Source organism: Meriones unguiculatus, chromosome 17 (genome assembly GCF_030254825.1).
Source record: "Meriones unguiculatus strain TT.TT164.6M chromosome 17, Bangor_MerUng_6.1, whole genome shotgun sequence".
In the NCBI taxonomy this organism is placed as follows: domain Eukaryota; kingdom Metazoa; phylum Chordata; class Mammalia; order Rodentia; family Muridae; genus Meriones; species Meriones unguiculatus.
In genome coordinates this window covers 16,111,120-16,132,888 of record NC_083364.1, presented here as the reverse complement: position 1 = coordinate 16,132,888, position 21,769 = coordinate 16,111,120, and the positions used below count along the sequence as shown (strand labels likewise).

The 21,769-nt window shown below is 38.6% G+C and overlaps 1 protein-coding gene and 2 pseudogenes across 4 annotated transcripts; 2 read left to right on the top strand and 1 right to left on the bottom strand.

Annotated features, from left to right (window-relative positions):
- The first annotated feature begins 20 nt into the window (after nucleotides 1-20).
- LOC110551331 (zinc finger protein 345-like) lies at nucleotides 21-20,531 on the top strand. 4 transcript variants are annotated; one of them, XM_060371070.1, is made up of 5 exons: nucleotides 82-166; nucleotides 8,391-8,442; nucleotides 12,232-12,340; nucleotides 16,711-16,837; nucleotides 17,973-20,531. In XM_060371070.1, exons 3-5 carry the CDS (start codon nucleotides 12,260-12,262, stop codon nucleotides 19,820-19,822), a joined length of 2,058 nt encoding a protein of 685 aa, XP_060227053.1. In that variant the 5' UTR covers nucleotides 82-166; nucleotides 8,391-8,442; nucleotides 12,232-12,259; the 3' UTR covers nucleotides 19,823-20,531. The 4 variants fall into 4 exon arrangements, with proteins under 4 accessions (XP_060227054.1, XP_060227053.1, XP_021497521.2 ...); XM_021641846.2 differs by lacking the exon at nucleotides 82-166 and adding an exon at nucleotides 7,522-7,606; XM_060371071.1 differs by lacking the exon at nucleotides 8,391-8,442 and having other exon boundaries at nucleotides 21-166.
- LOC110551333 (eukaryotic translation initiation factor 3 subunit E-like) lies at nucleotides 7,159-8,469 on the bottom strand (annotated as a pseudogene).
- On the top strand, nucleotides 12,528-13,433 carry LOC110551334 (RNA-binding protein with serine-rich domain 1-like; annotated as a pseudogene).
- Nucleotides 20,532-21,769: the final 1,238 nt, after the last annotated feature.

The following is a 21,769-nucleotide window of genomic DNA, read 5'->3' as shown; positions in this document are numbered from 1 at the left end:
GGAACGTCGTGGCCGCACGTAGTGAAGGAGGGGCAAGGTGGGTGGATTCGGGGAGGCTGGAGAAGGGGAGTGGAGTGGCAGGGACCCTGGCGTTTTCCGGCTGAAGGCACCGGAGTGGCAACACTGCGATTTCTTCCAGCAGTGTCCTGCGAGGACCTATGCCAAGGTAAGGGAGACCTGCACCTCAGCCTTTTCCTGTACAGGGATGTAGAATTACGGCCGTGAGGTAGGGGTGGTGCTAGCCAGTTTGCCGGAGTTCCTTCCAGAGGCAGAGGACCGCATCTGTGGCCGAGGGGAAGGTAACAGTGAAGAAGAAAGAGGCGACACTCCATCCCCAGTCCTTTGAAATTAGAAAGAGAGGCCTGTTTTTAAATAAAAGAAATCCCAAACCTGTGATTTTTACCAGTAAAGATTTAGGAGCCAGATATTGGAGTGAAAACCTAGCAGCTCAGAGAGGCAGAGAAAACACCCAGCTGATCTTCCTACTCAGCTCACGTCCCAGAAGGAAAAGGCTAAACGCGCCTTCTTCTTCTCCATCATGTCTTAAATTCCCTTCTCTCAACGTCCCTTCTTTCTGTTTAATCCCTGTTAGCTTGTTTCTTGCTTCACCTCTTGACCCAGGATTGACTTTATTTAACTCTTGGATTAATGGTGTGTGCTAGGGCTGAGCCAAAACCACAAGCACTTGTTCACAGTAAACAGACAGCCCTTGGGGTAAAGGTGTGTATGAGGGCTGACCCACACCGAACAAGAAAGAGGTGTTTACAGTTCGCAAACTCGGGCTTCACAATGGAATCAAATTTCCTGCAACATTTCCTCCTCTTTGTCTAAATAAAAATAATTTTCCATAATATTAATAAACCACCTATTGTCAGATAAAAATTACATTCGCAATGCTCAGTCCGTTTGTATTTAGCAACCTTGAAGATAATACTCTACTATCAGTGCTGTCTTGGTGAGTCCAGAGTTCTGTATCTAAATCACTTTCTATCACAACTTGCATTTTTCAACCTGAAAACACCTTTTTAGACTTTAAAACCTCTTAAATCAAATCCAAAACAACTGAACTGTGAGATTATAACTGTCTAGTCTTCAACCCCAACAGAGACCTGGGAAAGATAAATATTATCTGAATAAACAGAGAGTGCAGAACAAGCAGCTTCCAAAACTATAGAAATGACAGAGATAGTTGGTTATCTGGACAGCCCCCCCCTTCAATTTCTCTATAATGTTGGAGCATCATCTTCAGCCTTCTGGCTCAGAGTATCTGACATACTTTTCTGTGAAGTAGGTATTATGGATACTTGCCTAACTTGTCCTTGCAAAGCTCAGCAGTTGACTGTCCTGCATCTAGTTTGTCCAGTAGTCTGTCTGCAGTTGAAGCAAGGGCATTTTCTTGCCCAGTGGCTGGCTTGCCACATAGAAAGCAAACCGTGATATGGAGGGCCTTTGGTACTCATCATCTTCTTTGAAGTAGAATGGGGATGCTTTTAGGAGCTGACATGCCTTATGGTCAAAAAAGTCTTAAATTAATAGAACATCTTTAAATGCCATATTCTACAGATATGTGGGGTTTTTGAAGATCATCTATCTACCTCTAGTATATCTTAATTCTTTGTTTCTAACTATATACTGTCTGATTAACTTAGAAAGCACCTGTGATTAACTAAACTAGTACCTAACAAAATCACAAGTTTGACTTCCTCTTAACTTGCATTTCTTAATTATCCTAAATAGTTTGTGATAGTAGCTTTCAAAAGAACTAGAACTTCACATTGCATTTTTAAGAATCACATAGGCACAATACCTTAAAAAGTATTGATACATAGTATGTTGTACCCAAATTATAACCTTGATTTTGTATCAGTAAATAAGAATCTATACGAATGTAACCAAATGTAACCTTAATTTTGTGTCAATATACACAGATCTATAAGAGTAGATTCAATAATATACAATTTCTTCTATTTTTCTATATTATTTTTATATTCCTCCTATTGTCTAAATAAAAAGAAACCATTTAACGCTTAATACAGTACAGTTATAGTTAAGCTATTTTTGTCAATCTTTCCATAATGTTGAGCTTGGTTGTATTTGGTAGTTTCAGGATTAAGTATTTTTGAGTTCAAAGTTCTGTAAAATGTTCGTGTCAGTCTCCTGTGAGCTCAGAACTTTGAATGTCCTGGGCAGCCTGTAGGCTGAAGCTGATCTTGTTAGCTTAGTGGCAGTTCTGGCTAGGTAGAACACAGCAGCCAACCCAAAGGTGTCCACTGTCTGTGCAGAACCTGGCAGCAGCAGAAACATGGAGCAGTGTTTCCCAGTGGTTAGTGCTACACAAGCCAGGTGGGTTCTTGTGGAGGAAACCTAAAAGGTTCCTGTTGGGAATGGTAGAAAACCTAAACATTTTAAATGTCATATTTCGCAGATCTCAGAAGGGCTTGAGGATCTGAGGCACATCTGAGGCACACAAACTTTGTTCCTAGATGCTTGCTTCAGACTCAAACCTGAAAACCACAATAAGCTAGATGAAGCTTATCTCTAGAATTAGTTAATACTCTGTATGACTACTATTACAATTGACAGAAAGATTATATATACCTAATAATCTTATAGATTTTGAGATACTATTTATGCCTTTAAAAAGTTAGAGAGTCAAATGAAAACTGAAAGATTATGAGATCAGTGGCAATAGAATAGTCCCTTATTTTCTGTTTTTCTCTTTTCCATACCAGATGGCTTTTCTGATACGAGACAGAGATTTCAGATTTTCCTTTAAGAAGCATGCGTGGGTTTAGAGAAGGAGAGAGCCACGCTCCAACCCCAAAGCCAGCTTTAATTTTTAATTGACTTGGGACCACATAAAGACCATTTGCCACTATGTCTGTAGAGGGCAGAAGAGACAAGATGGACTCTTTTTGGTGGGACATTTTCTCTTGATGATCAATTCTTTTTCTTCAGATGTTTCATTTTTCCAGTGGTTTCTGGGTTCATTAGTTGGATACTTTTTTTTTAATTATCCTGGAAAAATAAAAACAAAACCCTGCCCCAACCCTAACTGTCAGGTGTCTCTTTTTTTGGCATGTTATATTTTTCCTAGGACAAAATGTTTTTTGGCAATAGAAAAAGTATTATCTTTCAACTGAAATTAAAAAAAATTCTTTTGAAAATTTGAAACTAAATATACTTTAAGTGTATTTATCTTTAGATCACAAGACATTTACTTTCAATTTCAGCCTGCCTTTTGCAAGCAGCCTTTAAATTTAAATCATTTTAATTATTTTTCCTTCTTAGCTCATATTCCCTTTTCTCTATTATTTATTTATTTGTTTATTACAATTTATTCATTATATATCCGGATTGAAACTCCCTCCCCTTGACTCCTCCCAGTCCATCTCACCCTCTCTCTTCCCCACATTCCCTTCCCTTAGTCCAGAGGGGGAGTTCTCCTCTTCTGCCATTTCCTATAGCTTATCAAGTCTCATCAGAACTGTCTAGATCCTCTTCTTCTTTTTCCTGGCAAGGCTGCATCACCAGGGGTCAGTGATCAGAGAGCAGGCAGCCTAGTTCATGACAGAGGTAGCCCTCCTTCTCCTTACTCGGGAACCCACATGGAGGCTGAGCTGCCAATCAGCTACATCTGAGCAGGGGGTCTAGGTCCTCTTCATGCATGGTCCTTGGTTGATACACCAATTTCTGCAGGACTCCCTGGGCTTAGATTTTTTTTTTTTTTTTAGCTTTGTTGGTCTCCTTGTGGGGTTCCTGTCCTCTCCATGTCCTTCTATCTCTCCCCCTCCCCTCTTCTAAAAGATTCCCTGCCCTCTGCTCAAATTTGGCTCTGAGTCTCAGCATCTGCTTTGATTCTCCTGTTGGGTGGAGCCTTTCAGAGTACCCTGTATAGTAGGCTCCCATCCTGTTTCCCCTCTTCCACAGCTTCTGGTGTCTACCCTGTTTGTCCTTTTGAATGATATTTTTAAGCATCTTCCCTGGGATCCTCCTTGCTGTTTAGCTTCTTTAGGTGTGTGAATTTTAGTATGACTATCCTAAATTATAAGCTAATACCCACTTATAAGTGAGCATATACCATGCATGTCTTTAAATCATGGTCATTCTTACGCCTGTCTCTGGCTTCCAAATGCTGAGACTAAAGGTGTGAACCACCACTACCCTGTTCATTGTAACCCTAGAATTTAGAAAACAGCTAATTTATAGAGACCCACCTCTCTCTGCAATACCACTGCACCGCTTGAATATTTTATCTTAGCTCCAAATTATGCCAACTCTTAGAGCTTTAGAAAACAAGTTTGAACATAGTAATCTTTTGAATTTACTTAAAATATTTTAAATCTTTTAACTGTGTTTTTAACATCAAACAACAAAAATATTCTTTTTATTTAAGAAGAAAATTTTAGTTTCTATATGGTAGTGTGAACTGAATGACTAAGCTGTCTGATGAACTATCACCTCTCTCCTGTTCAGGATATCTCTCCTGTTCAAATCTAATCTCAATTTTTTTAAATTTTAAATTAAAATTTTATTTTTTATATTAATTACAGTTTATTCACTTTGTATCTCAGCTGTAGATCCCTCCCTCATTCCCTCCCAATCCCACCATCCCTCCCAACTCCTCCCATTCCCCTTTCCAAGTCCACTGATAGCTGAGGTCCTCCTCCCCTTCCATCTTATCAGGTCTTATCAGGACTGGCTGCATTGTCCTCTTCTGTGGCCTGGCAAGGCTTTTCCCCCCTCAGGTGTGTGTGTGTGTGTGTGTGTGTGAAAGAGCCAGTCACTGAGTTCATGTCAGAGAACCCACTTGGAGACGAGCTGCCATCGGCTACATCTGAGCAGGGGTTCTAGGTTATATTTATGAATGGTCCTTGGTTGGAGTATCAGTCTCAGAAAAGATCCCTGTACCCAGATATTTTGGTTCTGTTGCTCTCCTTGTGGAGCTCCTGTCCCCTCCACATCCCACTATCTCTCCCTTCTTTCATAGGACTCTCTGCACTCTGCATAATATTTTCAATTTTGATGGTATCCACAGCTTTTATTCTCCTGTAGAAACAAAAGCAAAACCTCTTTCCCAGCAAAACACATATCCTGGTTTCCATTCTGAGGTCAACGCATCTCTAAAAGATACAGGCTGATTTCATTCAGCAGTTTTTTCTGTTATCTAATGTCTCTCTGCAAGCCGATATTCCTTTCTTATTAGCATTTAAAAAATTTAAAGTTACTAAAGCATTGTGTAATCTGTCTCTGGGGGATCTTCATTACTCCTTTCTGCTTACTCAGCATATCTTTTCAGGTACAGTTGGATCTGTCTATAGCCGCTTGTCCTGTAGGGTTGTGGGAGATGCCTGTAATATGCTTTATGTTGTAGCACGCATAAAACCAAAAAAACCCAAAAAAACAAAACCTGTTCCATTTTGCTAGAGACATATGCGAGAGCATTGTCAGTCTTAATTTGTGCAGGTGTCCCCACAATAGCCATCACTTCTAATAAATGTGTAATTGCAGAATCAGCCCTTGCAGAACTTGAAGCAGTTGCCCACCGAAATCCCGAGTGGGTATCTGTATTACGGTGCACATACTTTAATTTTTCAAACTCTGCAAACGGAAACATACACATTTGCCAAATTTGGGTTACTTCCTGCAAGCAATGGAGTTTGAGTATACAAGAACAAGTAGGACGTTGCCTTATAATTTCCTTGGCTCGTTGCCAAGTGATAGAAAAGTCTTTCTTCAAACCTTTGCTGTTAACATGGCGTTTCTTAGGAAATCCTGGGGCTTCTAGCACATTTCCTGTTAACAGCTGATCGATTTCATCGTTACCTTCTGCTAGGGGCCTGGTAGACCCGAATGGGATCTGGTATGTGTTATATACACTGGAAAATTTCTATTTCTGATCATTTGTTGTAGTTGAAAATAGCCAAGTTAATTGTAAATTATCTGGAATAAGCTCAGCAGTTTCAATATGTAAAACCACTCTTTCTGCATACTGTGAGTCAGTAACTATATTAAGAGATCGACGAAAATTGCATAATTCTGTAAGAATGGCATACAACTCTGATTTTTGCAGTGAACCGTAAGGGCTTTGAGCCACTTTACTTATATTTCCTGATGTGTAACCTGCCTTTCCTGATTTATTGTATCGGTGTAGAATGTAAGTGTTCCAGAAATTGGCTTCCCTTTACTATACGATGGCAAGTCCAATTAGTTATTTTTATAAATTGAAGTCTCTTGCTTTTGGGATATTTGATGTTAATATCTGCCAAAAAAAAATTACTGCAAGCCTTTACCGCTGTTTATTTTATGCCCATAATGAGGCGATTTCAGCATTAATGCAGAGTACCACAATTTCACTGAGTCTACTTCTGCCAAGTCTCATTTTTTTTCTTTCAGAATCAATTCAGAAATATTTTCTACAAAGGTTTTTATTTTTTACTCTGTTTGTGTGCTAAAAATATCCATTGTATGATACTGTCTTCTCTCTGCGTAAGAATTTCTGTGGGATAATGAGCCGAAGACACAATAACCAAAATACAATCTTGCTTTGGATTCAAGCTCTTCACATGTGCATCCTATAATTTCTCTCTCAGCCACAGGTGATAATTTTCTTGGACTATTTAAGTCCTTATCACCTTGTAAGGTTTGAAATAAAGTACTCAGCTCTTGAGTAATTAATCCAGTTGTAGGCTGGAGCCAGTTTATATCACCCAGCAATTTTTGAAAATCATTAAAGGTTCACAATTTCATAATTTCTGTGCTTGAGTTTTCTTTAAACCTATCTTATATCCTAAATAATTGATAGAATCTTGTCTTTGCAATTTTTCAGGAGTGATATGTAATCCCCAGCACAGTAAAATTATTTTTACATCATCAAATATTTTTTTCTAAGGTATCTGCATCTGAATCAGCTAGTAAGATGTCATTCATATAATGGTAAAATTTAGATTGACGGATCTGTTTACGAATTATTTCTTTTTTTCCCTAAAAATGAATCATAGCCAATTTTATTCAAATTCTTAAATATATATCAAACATGTTAATTGCTTCTAAAAATGTATGTCATCCTTTACACATAATGGTTACTGTGCCTTTCAGTGATTCCTTTTTCTTCTTTTCTTTACAATCCTTTATTACAAGCCAGGATCTTGAGTTGCCTTAGTTGGGAGCCTCTGAGCCATTGTTCTGATTAAGTTTCTTTTTGATATTCATGGCCAACATTTGGCTTCTAAAAGAAAGACTTTTAGTCTTTTCATTCACTTGCCGATACGGTGAGAATGGGTTGTTACTTACTGCCATGAGACCTAGTTTAAAATCAGCCTTGACATCTAACCTCACTTTTCTAATTAAATTCACAATCCATCTTTCAGCTTCTTCTGGAGTCATATTCAGTTTTTCTGCTTGCATATTAATGCTGATTCACTGGATATGACAAAAAAATCTCAAATATGAAGAGATGGGCATTCTCAATGAAGTCCTCAAGACACGCCACCAAGAAGTCATTCACAAGCACTGATTCACAATTCCTCAGCTTTTTCTGAGCCTCATCGAAATCGAAGTTAACATATAAGAGTTCAACAAATTCTGTAATTGGGCCTTTCTGTGTGTAAGTCTCCTTCTGGATAACTTTCACTAGATCTTTCAGCACCTGCTGGCGTTTCCACACAGTTTTGTTTGTTAGGACAGCAGTGGTCAAGGAGCAGAGACTATGTGGACATTGTCTGGACTGCAGTAAGGTACTGTGGTTGGTAAATGAAGAGATCAATAATGCTATCATGGCATTTTGGATGGTTGAAAAAAAAAAACAAAACAGAAACAAACGGATGAGCCATGTTTGCTGCTGAAGAGACTGGAGTAGTGAACTTACAAAATTATTGTCTGTGTCTGTCTCTTTTAACTGAGTAAGGTCCTCCATGGCTGAATCCCAAGTTTGCATTAAGATTTCAGAGACCAGTTTTCCCCAGAGTGAACTTAAATCATTTCTATCTGTTGTTAGAGCTAAGATTCTAAAGCAGTAAAGATACCCTGCTGCTCCTGAGTAATTTCACACTCATGTTGGGGTTTTGTGTATCTGTAGAGTGTATCTAAATATTCTTGCCTAAACTCATGCTTATCTGCCAGGCTGTCAAACAGCATCCAGCCCTCACTGGTCAACTGCATCTGCCTTGTAGTTTCTGGGTTTTCAAACATCTTTACAATTGGTTCTTTTTCTGCCTGGAGCTGTTTCTGCTGGGCAACAAGTGATTTTTTTTCTCTCTCAAAGCATGAGGTATATCATCAGAATCTAGGTTTTTTTGTAGAAATCCATAGCAAAGTCTACCATATTGGTATCACTGAAAAGATCCAATTTTCTTGCAATAATTCTTTTTCATTATATATCTCTTTCACAGAGAGAAACTAAAGAAGCAGAAAGACCAGGTGCTGATTCAGAAAGTACATGATGTGAGTAGTGAGGATGTACTTTACCATCTTGCTGGGGGAAAGGCTATGAATTACTTCTAACGGTTGTTGTACAAAATATTGGCCCAAGGTCGGATGGTTTAACATTCTTTGTGGTAAGGCCTTCCAGTGATACCTCTTTATTGGACAATTATTATTATAAATAGGTGCTGAGAAAGCAAACCTTTGTCTCTTATGCTCATGCAAAGGGATCATGAAAAAGAAGTCTTTCAAATCAATTGCTATCAAAGGCCATGACTTCAGTAATAAAGAAGGCAAAGGGATTTCAGGGTGTAAAGAGCCCATTGGCAGAGTCATTTTATTTATGGCTCTTAAATCTGTTAAATCTGTTAACATCCTCCATTTTCCTGATTTCTTTTTAATAACAAACACAGGGGAATTTCATGGGCTGGTATATTCCTCAATGTGTTGAGCATTTAGCTGCTCCTGTACCAGCTGTTCTAGTACCTGTAATTTTTCTTTTGTAATAGGCTGTTGATGCACCCATACAGGCTCATCAGCCATTTTAAAGATAGGGCCTTTGAAAGACCATCACCTGTCATGTCCTGCTTATGGAAAATCTGGACAGTCTATGACTATTCTCAATAATATCTTTTAATATTTTTCTCAGAAAATATTTATTTTATAGTTTGTAACTGAGATTAGAGGAATGTTAATCTGTGTTTTCCTTTGCTGCAACAAATCATATCCCCATAAATTCATGGCTATATTAGCCACATTTGGCTTTAACATTCCTATTTGTCCTTCTGACCCATTTGACCCATCTTGCACTTTTTTTTTTTTAAATCAGAGATAAAGTTCCAATCACTAGAAGCTGAATATTTACCTCCTGAAGAGGCTAAACCGGATGACAAGATTTTGGAGAAATTATTGTTACATTTGCTCCTGTGTCTACTAAACCTTCAATTTCAATACCTGTTGTATTATGTCATTAATATTTACTATTGAAATATCTTTTAGTAAAGCTGTGGTTAATCCTAAACAGCTGTATAACCAAATCACCACACAGAGACTGGGATTTATTTAATTAACCTAGATCACAATGCTGGGCAATAGTTATTCCATCCTAAACCTCCAAGCTCACATAGTTTCTTACCATTCAGATTTTACCCATTATACTTGCTTTTAGTGATATCTTAGGTCTGGTCCATCTCTCCATTTCATTCCAAGACATCTCTTCCAGCTTCTCCTCTCCTTTTTCTCCTCTTCTCCCTCCTACTCTTTCCTCTCCTCCAGTTCCTCCCCTCTCCCTCCTACTTCTTCCTCTCCTCCTGCTTCCTTCCTCCCCTCCCACTCTGAACCAGGATGTCCTAGCCTATCCTCTCCATTGCTCAACATTGTGGCTGGTTGTTTTAATTGACAATTTAGAGAACAAATGGTGGCGTGTTTACACAAATTTGAGACAGGTGATGCTTAGAATAAGTATCACAATGCAATGTCCAGATTGAAACCAGGTAGTGGGGGAGAGAAATCAGCATTTGAATGAACAAGGGTAAGGTGTATACATTTCAAAAGAACATTATACCAACAAATACCATTTAGTTGTATTTCCAGCTTTGGTCTCTGATCATTTATAGCAGTTTGCCAAAATATTTGTTTTGTAGTCTCTCTTAAAATTTTTGTATTACTTACTAAAGCTGTTCGGTCCTTGAATATATCCAGAGCAACTTTGTTTTTAACAACAGGGATTAAATCTTTTAATTGCTCTGTGGAAGAGTTTCTTCAACACTGACAGGGAATGATTGAATCAAATTTGATGTCTGGGCCTTCTGGAGGCTCCCTTGGGCATTTTTCAATGGCAGAGGGTTACCTTGCTTACCCCTTGTTGATCTGCATTCATTAGTCCAATGGCAGCCTTTGCCACACCTTCTGCATACTTCAGAAGGCTGGTGTCTTCCTTTTGGATTATTTCTGGAAAAGACATTGGTTCTAGGAATGCCTTGCCTACAATCTGTTTTCAAATGGCCTTGTTTACCACAAGTAAAACATCTGCCATTTTGATTTTTCTTAAGGCTTTTAGAAATTACTTTTCCTATCAGAGTAGCATCATAAATATGAAATCTAATATCAACTGTATGTCTAATCCATTCCACTGTTGGTGGTGATCTTGTCTTTAATGGTCTAATCAGTCTTGCATTCTGAATTAGCAATTTCAAAAGCCAAAGATTTGATTAGTACTTTTCTGACTTCAGAATCTGTTATTATTCTATTTACAGTTGCAGTCAATCTTTGCCAAAAATCAGTGAAGACTTCTTTTAAGCCTTGTATAATTTTAGTAAATGACTCAGACCTCTTTTCTGATTCCTCAACCTTACCCCAAGCATTTAAAGCTGCTAAACAAGATAGTACCACGGTGTGATCATCACATTTAAGCTGCCTTTGTAACTCAGCGTATTGACCTTCACCTAGCGACTGATCCCGGAAATATCAGTACCTCTGGCCTGATTTCATTGTTCTATGGCCTTCACTTTCTCTTTCTACCATGATTGCCTTTGTAACTGAGGATCAGGTTCCAATATTGCTGTTGCCAAATCTTTCCAGTCTTGGGGGAGAATCCTGGTCTGAGTTGCTCATGAATTTTGTATCTGCTCCACATAGGATGAATGCATGTTATAGAAGTCACCAAATTGTCTCATTGCCTCATCACTTGGGCCCAAACTCATGTAGATGTTGCCAAAATAGCCATTGGAGAAGGGCAAGGGTGACCATGAAGATGAGGGTTCATGTACCATGCTTAAAGTCAAATGACAGGTAGCAGCATTGACCCACAGTGTGTAGCAACAACAAGGGAAAAAAGAGGATTCTGACAGCACCAAACTTATCAGCCAGATGCTATTGTTATCAGGGCACAAGTAATAGTGCCTCAACCTAGGTCCATCTTCACACTCTACTCACAGACATTGGGTTTTTGGATAAAACCTCTAGGCCTGCTGACCTTAGGGGTGGTGATTGCTGGGGCCACTGCAGATGTGCCTGTGAGATCTGAATATTTTGGGGACAAATTCTCATGTGTTCTGGGTTGGTCTCAAGCTTACTATGTAACTAAGAGTGACCTTTATCTCTTTTTCCTCCTGAGAGATTTCAAGCCATACATTACTAGCTTTTTTTTCCCCACAAAGATGGGAACTATTAGATCAGAGATGATGCCCAAGATTTAGGGTCTAGTGAGATTGACTGAGACAAACATAATGCCTGCAGGTGTCAGGATTGGCCTGGACCCAAGATAACACAGAAGTCATTTAGGTTGTTGTAAAGTACAAGTGACATCACTCATAAAGATGGGTTTGGTGGCCTAGAAGCAATGCTCAAGATTGAGGGGAAAAGGGTCTGGGATAAGTAAAATGTAAATTCTGGAAGATATGAGCAGAGCCTGGCTCATCAATCAGCAAAGTATTACCAAGTTGTAAACTACATTTTCCCACAGCATTGTGGGAGAACAGCCAAATATCTTCTTTTGGAGAGATCAGCTGAGTGTTTGCATTTTCCTTCATTTTATACTCTTATCTTTGTGCTCAAGATAAGATCTTTTTGCTCTCTACAATGACCTGTGTTAGTTCATAACTTTCTTCAGGTTTATTTCCTTCTCCATGAATTTTTAAGAGCCAGTGTCTCTGCGTGCAATGATATAGTTGACAGTTATTTTCTTTTACCACTCTTAAGTATAACATCCATGCTCTCTGTAGCAATGTTGACAAGACCTGGTATGATTTGAGTGTTTGGGTCTTTTCTTGTGGTATGACACTGTCCATAACACAGTTGTTTTATTTGTAGGATTGTACTTTTTACACCTGGATGAGAAATGTCAGCAAGAGTTCCTGAGACAGAAATTCAGAGAAGATCAACAAGAAGAATGTCTGTGTCTCCAGAAAATGAACACCAGGTCAGTGTTCTGTCCATATTTCTTTGAAAATTATTTTTATATTGAAATTGTGTGGTCTGAGAAGAGCAGGAAGAGGTGGTGTCCTCATGAAGATGCTGCTCTTTGGCACGAAGTGCATTCAATTAGGGATCGTTTCTTAGTCTCAAGTTAGAAGTGAGAATTCAGCTAAGTGAGGCCAGCATTGCTTCTTTGAACACCTCAGAGGGGGAGAATGGATTTATCAGGAGTGAAAAAGGAGAGCTTGCTAGGTGTCAAGGAAAATAATAAAAAGTCCAGCACTAGGGCTCCTTCTACTAAACCTAAGGACTGCTCTGATGAGAAGTTCAGGGATTGCTCTAAAGACAAAGGGGCCACTAAAGAGTTAAGTGAGAAAGCTCGTGGCAGGGATAAGACTAGGAAGAGACACAGTGCTTCAAGTGGAAGCAGCAAGAGCCAGGTCTCTGTCCAGCTCAACCTCCAGCTTGGGCTCCAGCACCAGCACAGGCTCAAGCTGTAGCTCTAGCTCTTCCTCTGCATCCAGCCACTCAGGAAGTTCCAGCTCGTTATGAAGCTCCATTTCTAGCAGCTCCTCTAGCATAGGCATGACAACAGGTGGCGTTCCCATTCCAAATCCAAGCCATATAAAAGAGATGAAAAGGACAGGAAAAGGTGGAGCCCTTCACCTAAACCCACTAATGTGCACATCAGGAATGTGATCAGGGATCATATCATGGCAATATTGTCTACTTATGGCAAAATTAAAATGATTTACATGCCTGTAGAAAGGATGCATCCTCATCTATCAAAAGGCTATGAGTACGTGGAATTTGAGAATCCAGATGAAGTGGAGAAGGCACTGAAACACATGGATGGAGGACAAATTGATGGCCAAGAGATCACTGCTACTGCTGTGTTGGCACCCTGGCCTTTGGCCACCCCTTGGCGATTCAGCCCACTCAGAATTCTTTCACTGCCTCCCATGTGGCGCAGGTCACACCCATAGGTGAGGAGGAGATCTTGCTCTCCAAGATGTAGGTTCCCTGGGTGTAGGAGGTCTCAACCTCATGGCCATTGCTGACACAGGGCCCGTTCCAGTTCCAACTCCTCTCGTTAAGCCGGGGCATTGATACATACCTCTGTAACTTACGTTCCCAGGTTCAATTTTGTCCTTTCTCTAGCCAAATGAGGATGTGCAGAGAAAGGTCCCTTACCAGGATTTGAAGACAGCAATTGAAATATTTTCTCTGCAGGAGGATTCTAGCTGCGGAGAGGTACTGTTGATTTAGGACTGTGCCCATAGAGGTACTCTGTAGTTTTCTGCGTAGAAGGTGGTTCACCCCTTCTAGTTTTTGAGAGTCTGTTCATTAGCAGAGCCACCTGGAACAAGCAAGCCCCCTTTTGGCAGCACCATTTTCCACAGATGACCTAGAACCAGTCAGACAATCTGGTCACACCCTTGCTGTTACTGTACCACATCTGCCGAAAGGACCAAGCTGCTGTTCTATTGGGCCTGACCGTGTCCCCTGCTGAGTACTCTTTAACTCCAAGGTTAAAAACCTTTGAAGGGTTCTTCCATATATAGTTGTTTTTTCTGTCTCCATGTCCCTGTTACTCCCTAAGATTGGTGATCCAGTCTTGCAGGGTCCTCATAGGACCTATCCCCACCCCATTACCACCTGCCATTCATGGTGATGTTGCAGATTAACTTTGGCAATGTGAACATTGCCTCTGTTTTTGCTTTTATTGTACTGCCAGTACTATAAAATTTGTTTTGAGTTTTTATAACTTTGTAGCATTTTAGATAAAGTTATGTTGTACTTGTGTAGAATGAAAGGACTGTGCTCAATAAATTTAGGATTAGAATGCATAAAAAAATTGTGCAAGCTTTTAGTTTTCTGACTCAGGCAATGTCATCTGAAGTATTTATTTCCTATGACTTTTCTTCTCTAATGATCAAGATTGCCTTTAAATCATGTCACTTACATAGCACAACCTTGTTCTATTTTTAGTATCTTTCCATTATTATTGTGAGGACAAGTATTTTCATAGACTTAAGGCCTGAAATTCTTAAAGAGATTGCATGAATGATAACCATAATTGTATGAATGATAATCAATGAACTATGTTGATGCCCAGTTCCTAAAGAGGATGACTTGTGTCCTTATACATTAGTGCTGAAGGATGTTCTCATGTGCTACATAGGCTACATTTCAGGGATGGTCAGGTTTCCAGACCCAGGCTTATGAAAGTGGCCATGAAAATACGTGGAATGTTCTGCTGGTATCACAGAGCAGATTTAGTGAGATGTTGACTTAGAAGAGACTTATTGTTGTTGGGGGTGAGGTTTTGGGTTGGGGGTCAGGAGCCTTTTTCTTTTTCTTTTCTTTTCTTTTTTTTTTTTTTGTCTACAGGGTGGCTTTCAGGAGGACATAAAGAGTTGGTGAATGAGGTGTGTGTCAGGCATGGTGGTCAGGAGAATCTTGAAGCTCTGACTGACTAGCAATGAGGTGCTTCTTTATTTATACAAGTCTTATAGAACAAAGACAGACTAATGATTCTCCAAGAAGTACAGATTATGTGTTTGATTTTTCATTACATGCCCGGGATTACAAGTTCAGTCTCATTTAGAAAGTAACGTAGAACAGATTTTATTTTTGTTATCATCTCTGTAACTCCAATTCAAAGAATCTAAAGAATGTCTCCTCCAAAGCAAACACATTCATTATATGACAGCCTGCTTTTAGGTTGGGAGTATTTGCAGTTTTAAAGCACTCCAGACAAACAGAAAATAACCAAAAAGGTCTTTTAAGGAATAGCAAATACTAATACCTAACTCCTTTTATTATATCATTTCATCATCTGTACCATAAAGTAGGAAAAGCTTATTTTAGTCAATCTATCTTATTTCCTGAGTTCTATTTCCTCAGGAGTGTGCCCTGTACAACTCCTGATCTTTGAACTACGTTATCGGAGAGCTGTAAGTGTATTGTAAAAGGAGGCCTTGCTTATGTAACTTATTCTCCTGGCCAGTCAGAGTTTGTCACTTGTCTCTGTTTACTCTTCATCAGTTATACTGTTTGAGTTTGCAAGAAGACTCCTCGAGTAATGGCCTCATAAAGAAATTTCTAGCTATGTGCTTACCTGTGCTTAATGACCTCCAGGGCATAGGGAAGACTTCCAAATCGGTCAGATAAAGTTATTTCCTAAAGCAGAAGTTTTGTAAAAAGACCCAGACAGAATTTTTTTAGGAAAAAGATATAAGATGAATCATAAGGCAGAAAGTACCCAGGAATGCAACACACATATTGGAACCTAAAAGTGAGAGACAGAATGACAGCAATTGCAACATTTGGTTTAGCTTTGCTGGAAATGTGTCAAACAGCTGTGCTAGCTTTATGACTTTTGCTGTTTCCAGTGGATACGGCTGTGCCATATTGTGAATCTAAACACTAAATATTTCAGCACTATAGTGTGGGTAGATGATAGATGGAACATGTGATCTGCTTTTGCAATGAAACTGATGTTTCTGTGAGGAGATGCAGGTTTCTCTTGTTGGCTTTTGATATCACATAGTGATGATATGCCTACGTGTTTTTTTTTTTCAGCTTCAAAATTTTTATTTTCATTATTCTCTCAAACAATACATTCCAACCTCAGTTTTTCCTCCTTCTACTCCCCCCCCACTACCCTCATCCCAATTTACTCCTGCTCCGTTTTCTTTCAGAAAAGAGCAGGCCTCTAAGGGATGCCACATCATAAAGAGTTACAATAAGACTAGGCATGCAGCCTCATGTCAGGGATGGGTGGGGGAACCCAGGAGGAGAAAAAGGGTTTCAGAGCAGGCAAAAGAATCTGAAACACCCCTATTCTGACTGTTAGAAGGCCCACAAAACAGTAAGGTGATAACCGTGTCATATCTGTAGAAGACCTAGTGTATTCCCCCAAGTCAGGATCCCTGATTGTTGCTTCCGTCTCTGAGTCCCATGTGAGTCCTGCTTAGTTGATTCTGTGGGCCTTGTTATCCTGATGTCCTCAACTCCTCTAGAGTATGAGTATTCTAGAAAGTATCTTTCTTTAAAATTAACTTTTATTTTTATTTTAAAGTGTATCCATGATGCTATGTGTTTCCTGCCTGTAGATTTCAGGAGAGAGCACTGGACCCCATGGAACTGGAAATAAAATCAGTTTTGTGGTGGGAATTGAATGTGGGTCCTCTGGAAGAGCAGCTAGTGCTCGAAACCTTATCTATAGAACCTATGGTAAACTTTTGTCTTTGAGCAATTGTCATGCTTCATCTGTATCACAAAAATGTCTGTCATTTTTTGGGTTTCTTTTCCATAGAATGCATTTTGTCCCTCAGCACATGCTGAATGGATACTTTTCCATTACAGGTTCTGTTGACATTCAGGGATTTAGATGTCGACTTCTCCCAGGAGGAATGGGAATGTCTGGATCCTGCTGGCAGGGCTTTCTACATTGATGTAATGCTTGAGAATTACAGAAATCTAGTCTTTGTAGGTAAGAATGCTCTTCTTGTATAATTCCTGACTCATCATTTGTTTTGTTTATCTACTATTTACATATTAATTTTAAGTCAACTCCCTGAGCAGTCAGAAATGAGGCAACTTGTGGCAAAAACAAAAACAAAACCCAAAAAAATGTAGCTTTTTCATGGTGTTTCTTTTAAATTTTTCTGTGTTCTCTGAAGAAGCAACAAATGCTATATACTGTGCTATCTCCCCATGCCTCTTAACTAGTTTTTAAATGAAAAATTAAAAGAATATTGAATTTTCAGAGTATGGAAATACATTGAAGTAGTCTTAGTAATTGTAATATTCACCTGCTCTGATTTAAAAATTGAAGATGCCTTCCCCTGATGGGGGAGCAGCCTTTCCAGGCCACAGAAGAAGACAGTGCAGTCAGTCCTGATAAGACCTGATAGGCTAGGGTCAAAGGGAAGGGGAGGAGGACCTCTCCTAGCAGTGGACTTGGGGAGGGGCATGAGAGGAGATGAGGGAGGGAGGGTTGGATTGGGAGGGAATGAAGGAGGGGCTACAGATGGGATACAAAGTGAATAAACTGTAATTTATTAAAAAAATAACGTAATTAAAATTACAAAAAAATTGAAGATGTAAAATAGGAAAAAAATTTGTGGCAGCTATGTTGTTTATGTTTATTTTATTAATTTTTTTGAAATGTGTATTTGTGTATGTGTGTATTTAGTCCTGATGAACATGATTTTAATCTTATCACTAGGGAGGCTGAAGTGAGTATTTGGTGAGTTCCAGAACAGCCTGGGTTACATTTTGAGTTCCTAATCGACCAAGGCTATATGATGTGTCTCTGTAGAGAAATAATCCACAAATGATCCTTCAAACAGTTCTTTCCAAATCACCCATTTTCCTCACCTTCCTCAAAGTATGCTGTTTAGGTAAGAATGGAAGCCTCTTGATAATCCTTGTGTGTTAACGGAGACTAGAGTGGTTCTTACTGCCATCCATTTAATGATAGTGAAACACAAAAGCCCTCTGCTGAGAGATCTGTTTCTAAGAAATTCTAGTTAGCTGTACTTAGAAACTTAAGGAATCATCATATTTTGAATCTCCTACTTATTCCTCACTTCTTATTATCCCCATTCGTACTTATTTTCCAGAGAAACACCGCATATGTGGTAAATATAAGAACGTCTTGGATCAAGGCTCAACATATGTTGTCTATCAGCATGTGAAGATCCAGAAGTCATATAGTTATGATGTGCTTGGCAAACTGCTTTGTGAATCCTCACAGTGTACACCTTATAGCACAAGTGACACTGCAGGAAACTGCAACAAGTATGAACGTGGTAATCATAGGGATGACTCTATTAAATTATCAACCCTAAACAGTCACAAAAGTGGGAATGCTGTAGAAGAACATTGCAAATATGAAGACTGTGGGAAATGTTTAAATTTGTCATCTATCATTACACAAAATGAAAGAATGCACACTGGAAAGAAAGAACATAAAAATACAGCATACAATAAAGTAATTGACTATAAAAATAAACTCGTGCTGAAAAGAATTTATAGTGGGAAGAAACCACACCAATGTAGGAAATGTGGAAAATGTTTCCAGGCCTACTTGAGCTTCAGGATCCATCAGATAAATCATTATAGAGAGAAACCATACAAATATAAAGCAAGTGGTAAGTTTTTCAATCAGTTGTATCAAGTTAAAGACCATTATATAACTCTTCCTAGAAAGAGACATTACAAATGTAGTGATTGTAAGAAATCCTTTACTGGAGGCTCATGTTTTAAAAATCATCAAAGAATTAATATAGAAAAGAAACTTTATAAATGCAGAGAATGTGACAAATGCTTTAGCCAGCAGACACACCTAAGAAGCCATCAGAGAATTCATATAGGAGAGAACCCTTACAAATGTGGGGAATGTGAGAAATCTTTTACATGTGGCTCACATCTTAGAAGACATCAGAGAATTCACACAGGAGAGAAACCTTACAAATGTGGTGAATGTGAGAAATCCTTTGCATGTAGCTCCAGTCTTGGAACACATCAGAAAACTCATTCTGGACAGAAACCTTACAAATGTAGTGAATGTAAGAAATCCTTTACATGTAGCTCAAATCTTAGAAATCATCAGAGAATTCATATGGGAGAAAAACCTTACATGTGTGGTGAATGTGAGAAATCTTTCACATTTAGCTCAAATCTTAAAAGACATCAGAGAATTCATACAGGAGAGAAACCTTACAAATGTAGTGAATGTGAGAAGTCTTTTACACGTAGCTCAAGTCTTGGAACACATAAGAAAACCCATACTGGACAGAAACCTTACAAATGTAGTGAATGTGAGAAATCCTTTAAATATAGATCAAACCTTAAAAATCATCAGAAAATTCATACAGGAGAAAAACCTTACACATGTAGGGAATGTGAGAAATCCTTTACACGTGCTTTAAACCTTAGAATACATCAGCGAATTCATACAGGAGAGAAACCTTACAAATGTAGAGAATGTGAGAAATCCTTTGCCTGTGGCTCAACTCTTAAGAAACATCAACGAATTCATACAGGAGAGAAACCTAACAAATGTAGTGAATGTGAGAGATCCTTTACATGTAGCTCAAATCTTAGAACACATCAGCGAATTCATACAGGACAGAAACCTTACAAATGTAGTGAATGTGAGAAATCCTTTAAATATAGATCAAATCTTAGAGATCATCAGAAAATTCATACAGGAGAAAAACCTTACACATGTAGGGAATGTGAGAAATCCTTTACACGTGCTTTAAATCTTAGAATACATCAGCGAATTCATACAGGAGAGAAACCTTACAAATGTAAGGAATGTGAGAAATCCTTTGCCTGTGGCCCAACTCTAAAGAAACATCAGCAAATTCATACAGGAGAGAAACCTAACAAAAGTAGTGAATGTGAGAGGTCTTTCACATGTAGCTTACATCTTAAAAACATCTGTGAATCCATACATGTGTGAAACCTTGTAGAAAACATTGCTAATGCTTTACCCAGGAGACACACCTAAGAATTCATCAAATACTTCATACTGAGGAGAAAAGTTTTTGTTGTAAATGCTGCTGCTTATGTTTTATCCAAGCTCTATTACTAGCTCCTCACTAGAAAGTCACAAACATGAGAAACCTGAGAAAACCTTAATGTAATCTTCAAATCTTAGAAAATAGCAAGAGTTTGCATTGTGGAAAATTTCTGAGTATGACAATGCAGGACAAAAAGCTCATTAAAAGATTATAATTTTAAGACTCAAATATGGCATACTTAATGCAAAATGGGGGAAAACTGAGGAATGTTGTTTAACAGTTTTTTTTGAAGATTGCAACATTTCAGTCTGAATGGAAGGTGATTACACAGGAAATAAACACCCCTTTATGTCTTCAGGAAGTCCCTGAAACTGACAGAATTTTTTTTTGTGTTTAACTCCTTTGAAGAAACTCAGACCAGTCATGATGCTTAGAAGAGGTTCTGATGAACTGAGATACTAAGAAATGATGCCCTGCAACCTGCAGATAGACCTATAGGTCTGTGGTGTGGTTGGGGTGTTCTGTGCTCATAACCTCTATCCCATGTCAGGTTGGAGTTTCATGATGGCAACTACCTGAGTTCTTTTTACTACTGTAATCAACTCCTTCCCCATATTCCTGTAAGTAACCTGAATAAAACTCATTCATTCAACAATATGGACTTGAGCGGAATCCATTCTTTGTGCTTTTGTCAGTTTCTTTCTTTGTGAGTAGATGTGTTGAGATAGTTTTTTCACCCATGCTCCTGTTCCCGGAAATAATGACAGTGAGACTCAAAATATATTTATAGATAGCTAAGCTTTTCTCTGACTAGCTCATAACTCAAAATAACCCATTTATTCTAATCTAAGTTGTACCATGTTTACCTCTGCTCAGGTTCCATGTGTCTGTCCTCACATCTTCCCAGATGAAACTTCCACCTCTTACTCTATCCCAGAGTTTATCTCTTTCTCCTGAAATTCCTCCCTCCTATTTCCTGTGTTAGCTTTAGGCCATTAGCTTTAGATTGACAGGTGATGTTTCCATACAGACACAGCACTTTCCTTCTACATTTCCCCCTCTTAGTCCAGTAAAAGTCTCTTTCTTTTACAATAATAAACTACATACATTATAATTACATTCATAATGTCCAGCCCATTTGTATTTGGCTACTTAGGAGAAAGTATTCTATTGTCTATTTTATCTTAGTAAGGTCTGAATTCTGTATCTAAATCATATTTTATTATGGTTGGTATTTAACAATCTAATTTTTTTAACCTAAAAATATCTTCTTAAATTCTAAATAACTTAAACTTAATTGTAGGACTATAACTATCTAGTCTTCAACCCCATCAGAGACTTGAAAAGGAAAGTAATATTACCTTAGTATGTTGGAAGTACAGGCAAGCAGCTTCTAAAATAGAGAAATGACAGAGGCTGCTGGCTACCTGGGCAGTCACTCATTGAAACATTGAAACACTGGGACATCATTTTCAGACTTCTGGCCCAGTATATATGACAGACATTATTTGTGAAGCAGGAATTTGAAGGACTGCCTACCTTGTTTTGGCACAGCTCAGCTTTCTGTTTTCCAACATCCTTGTATGTCCATTTCTGACAGCAATCTGCAGTCAGAGTAAGGGCAGTTTTTACCCAGTGACTGGACTGTCATATTTGAAGCAAACTCTACAAAGAAATTCTTTGATGCCTGTTATCTTCTTTGAGGTAGGTTGGGGGTACTTCCAGGAGTTGATGTGTCTCACTGTCAAAAGATTCTTTTAATATGAAACATTTTAAATGCCATATTCTGTGGATCTCTGAGGTTTTTGAAGACCATCTATCTATAACATGTCTGAATAGGCAAACATTGCTCATTTCTAGCTATTTACTATCTGTTCAACCTAGAA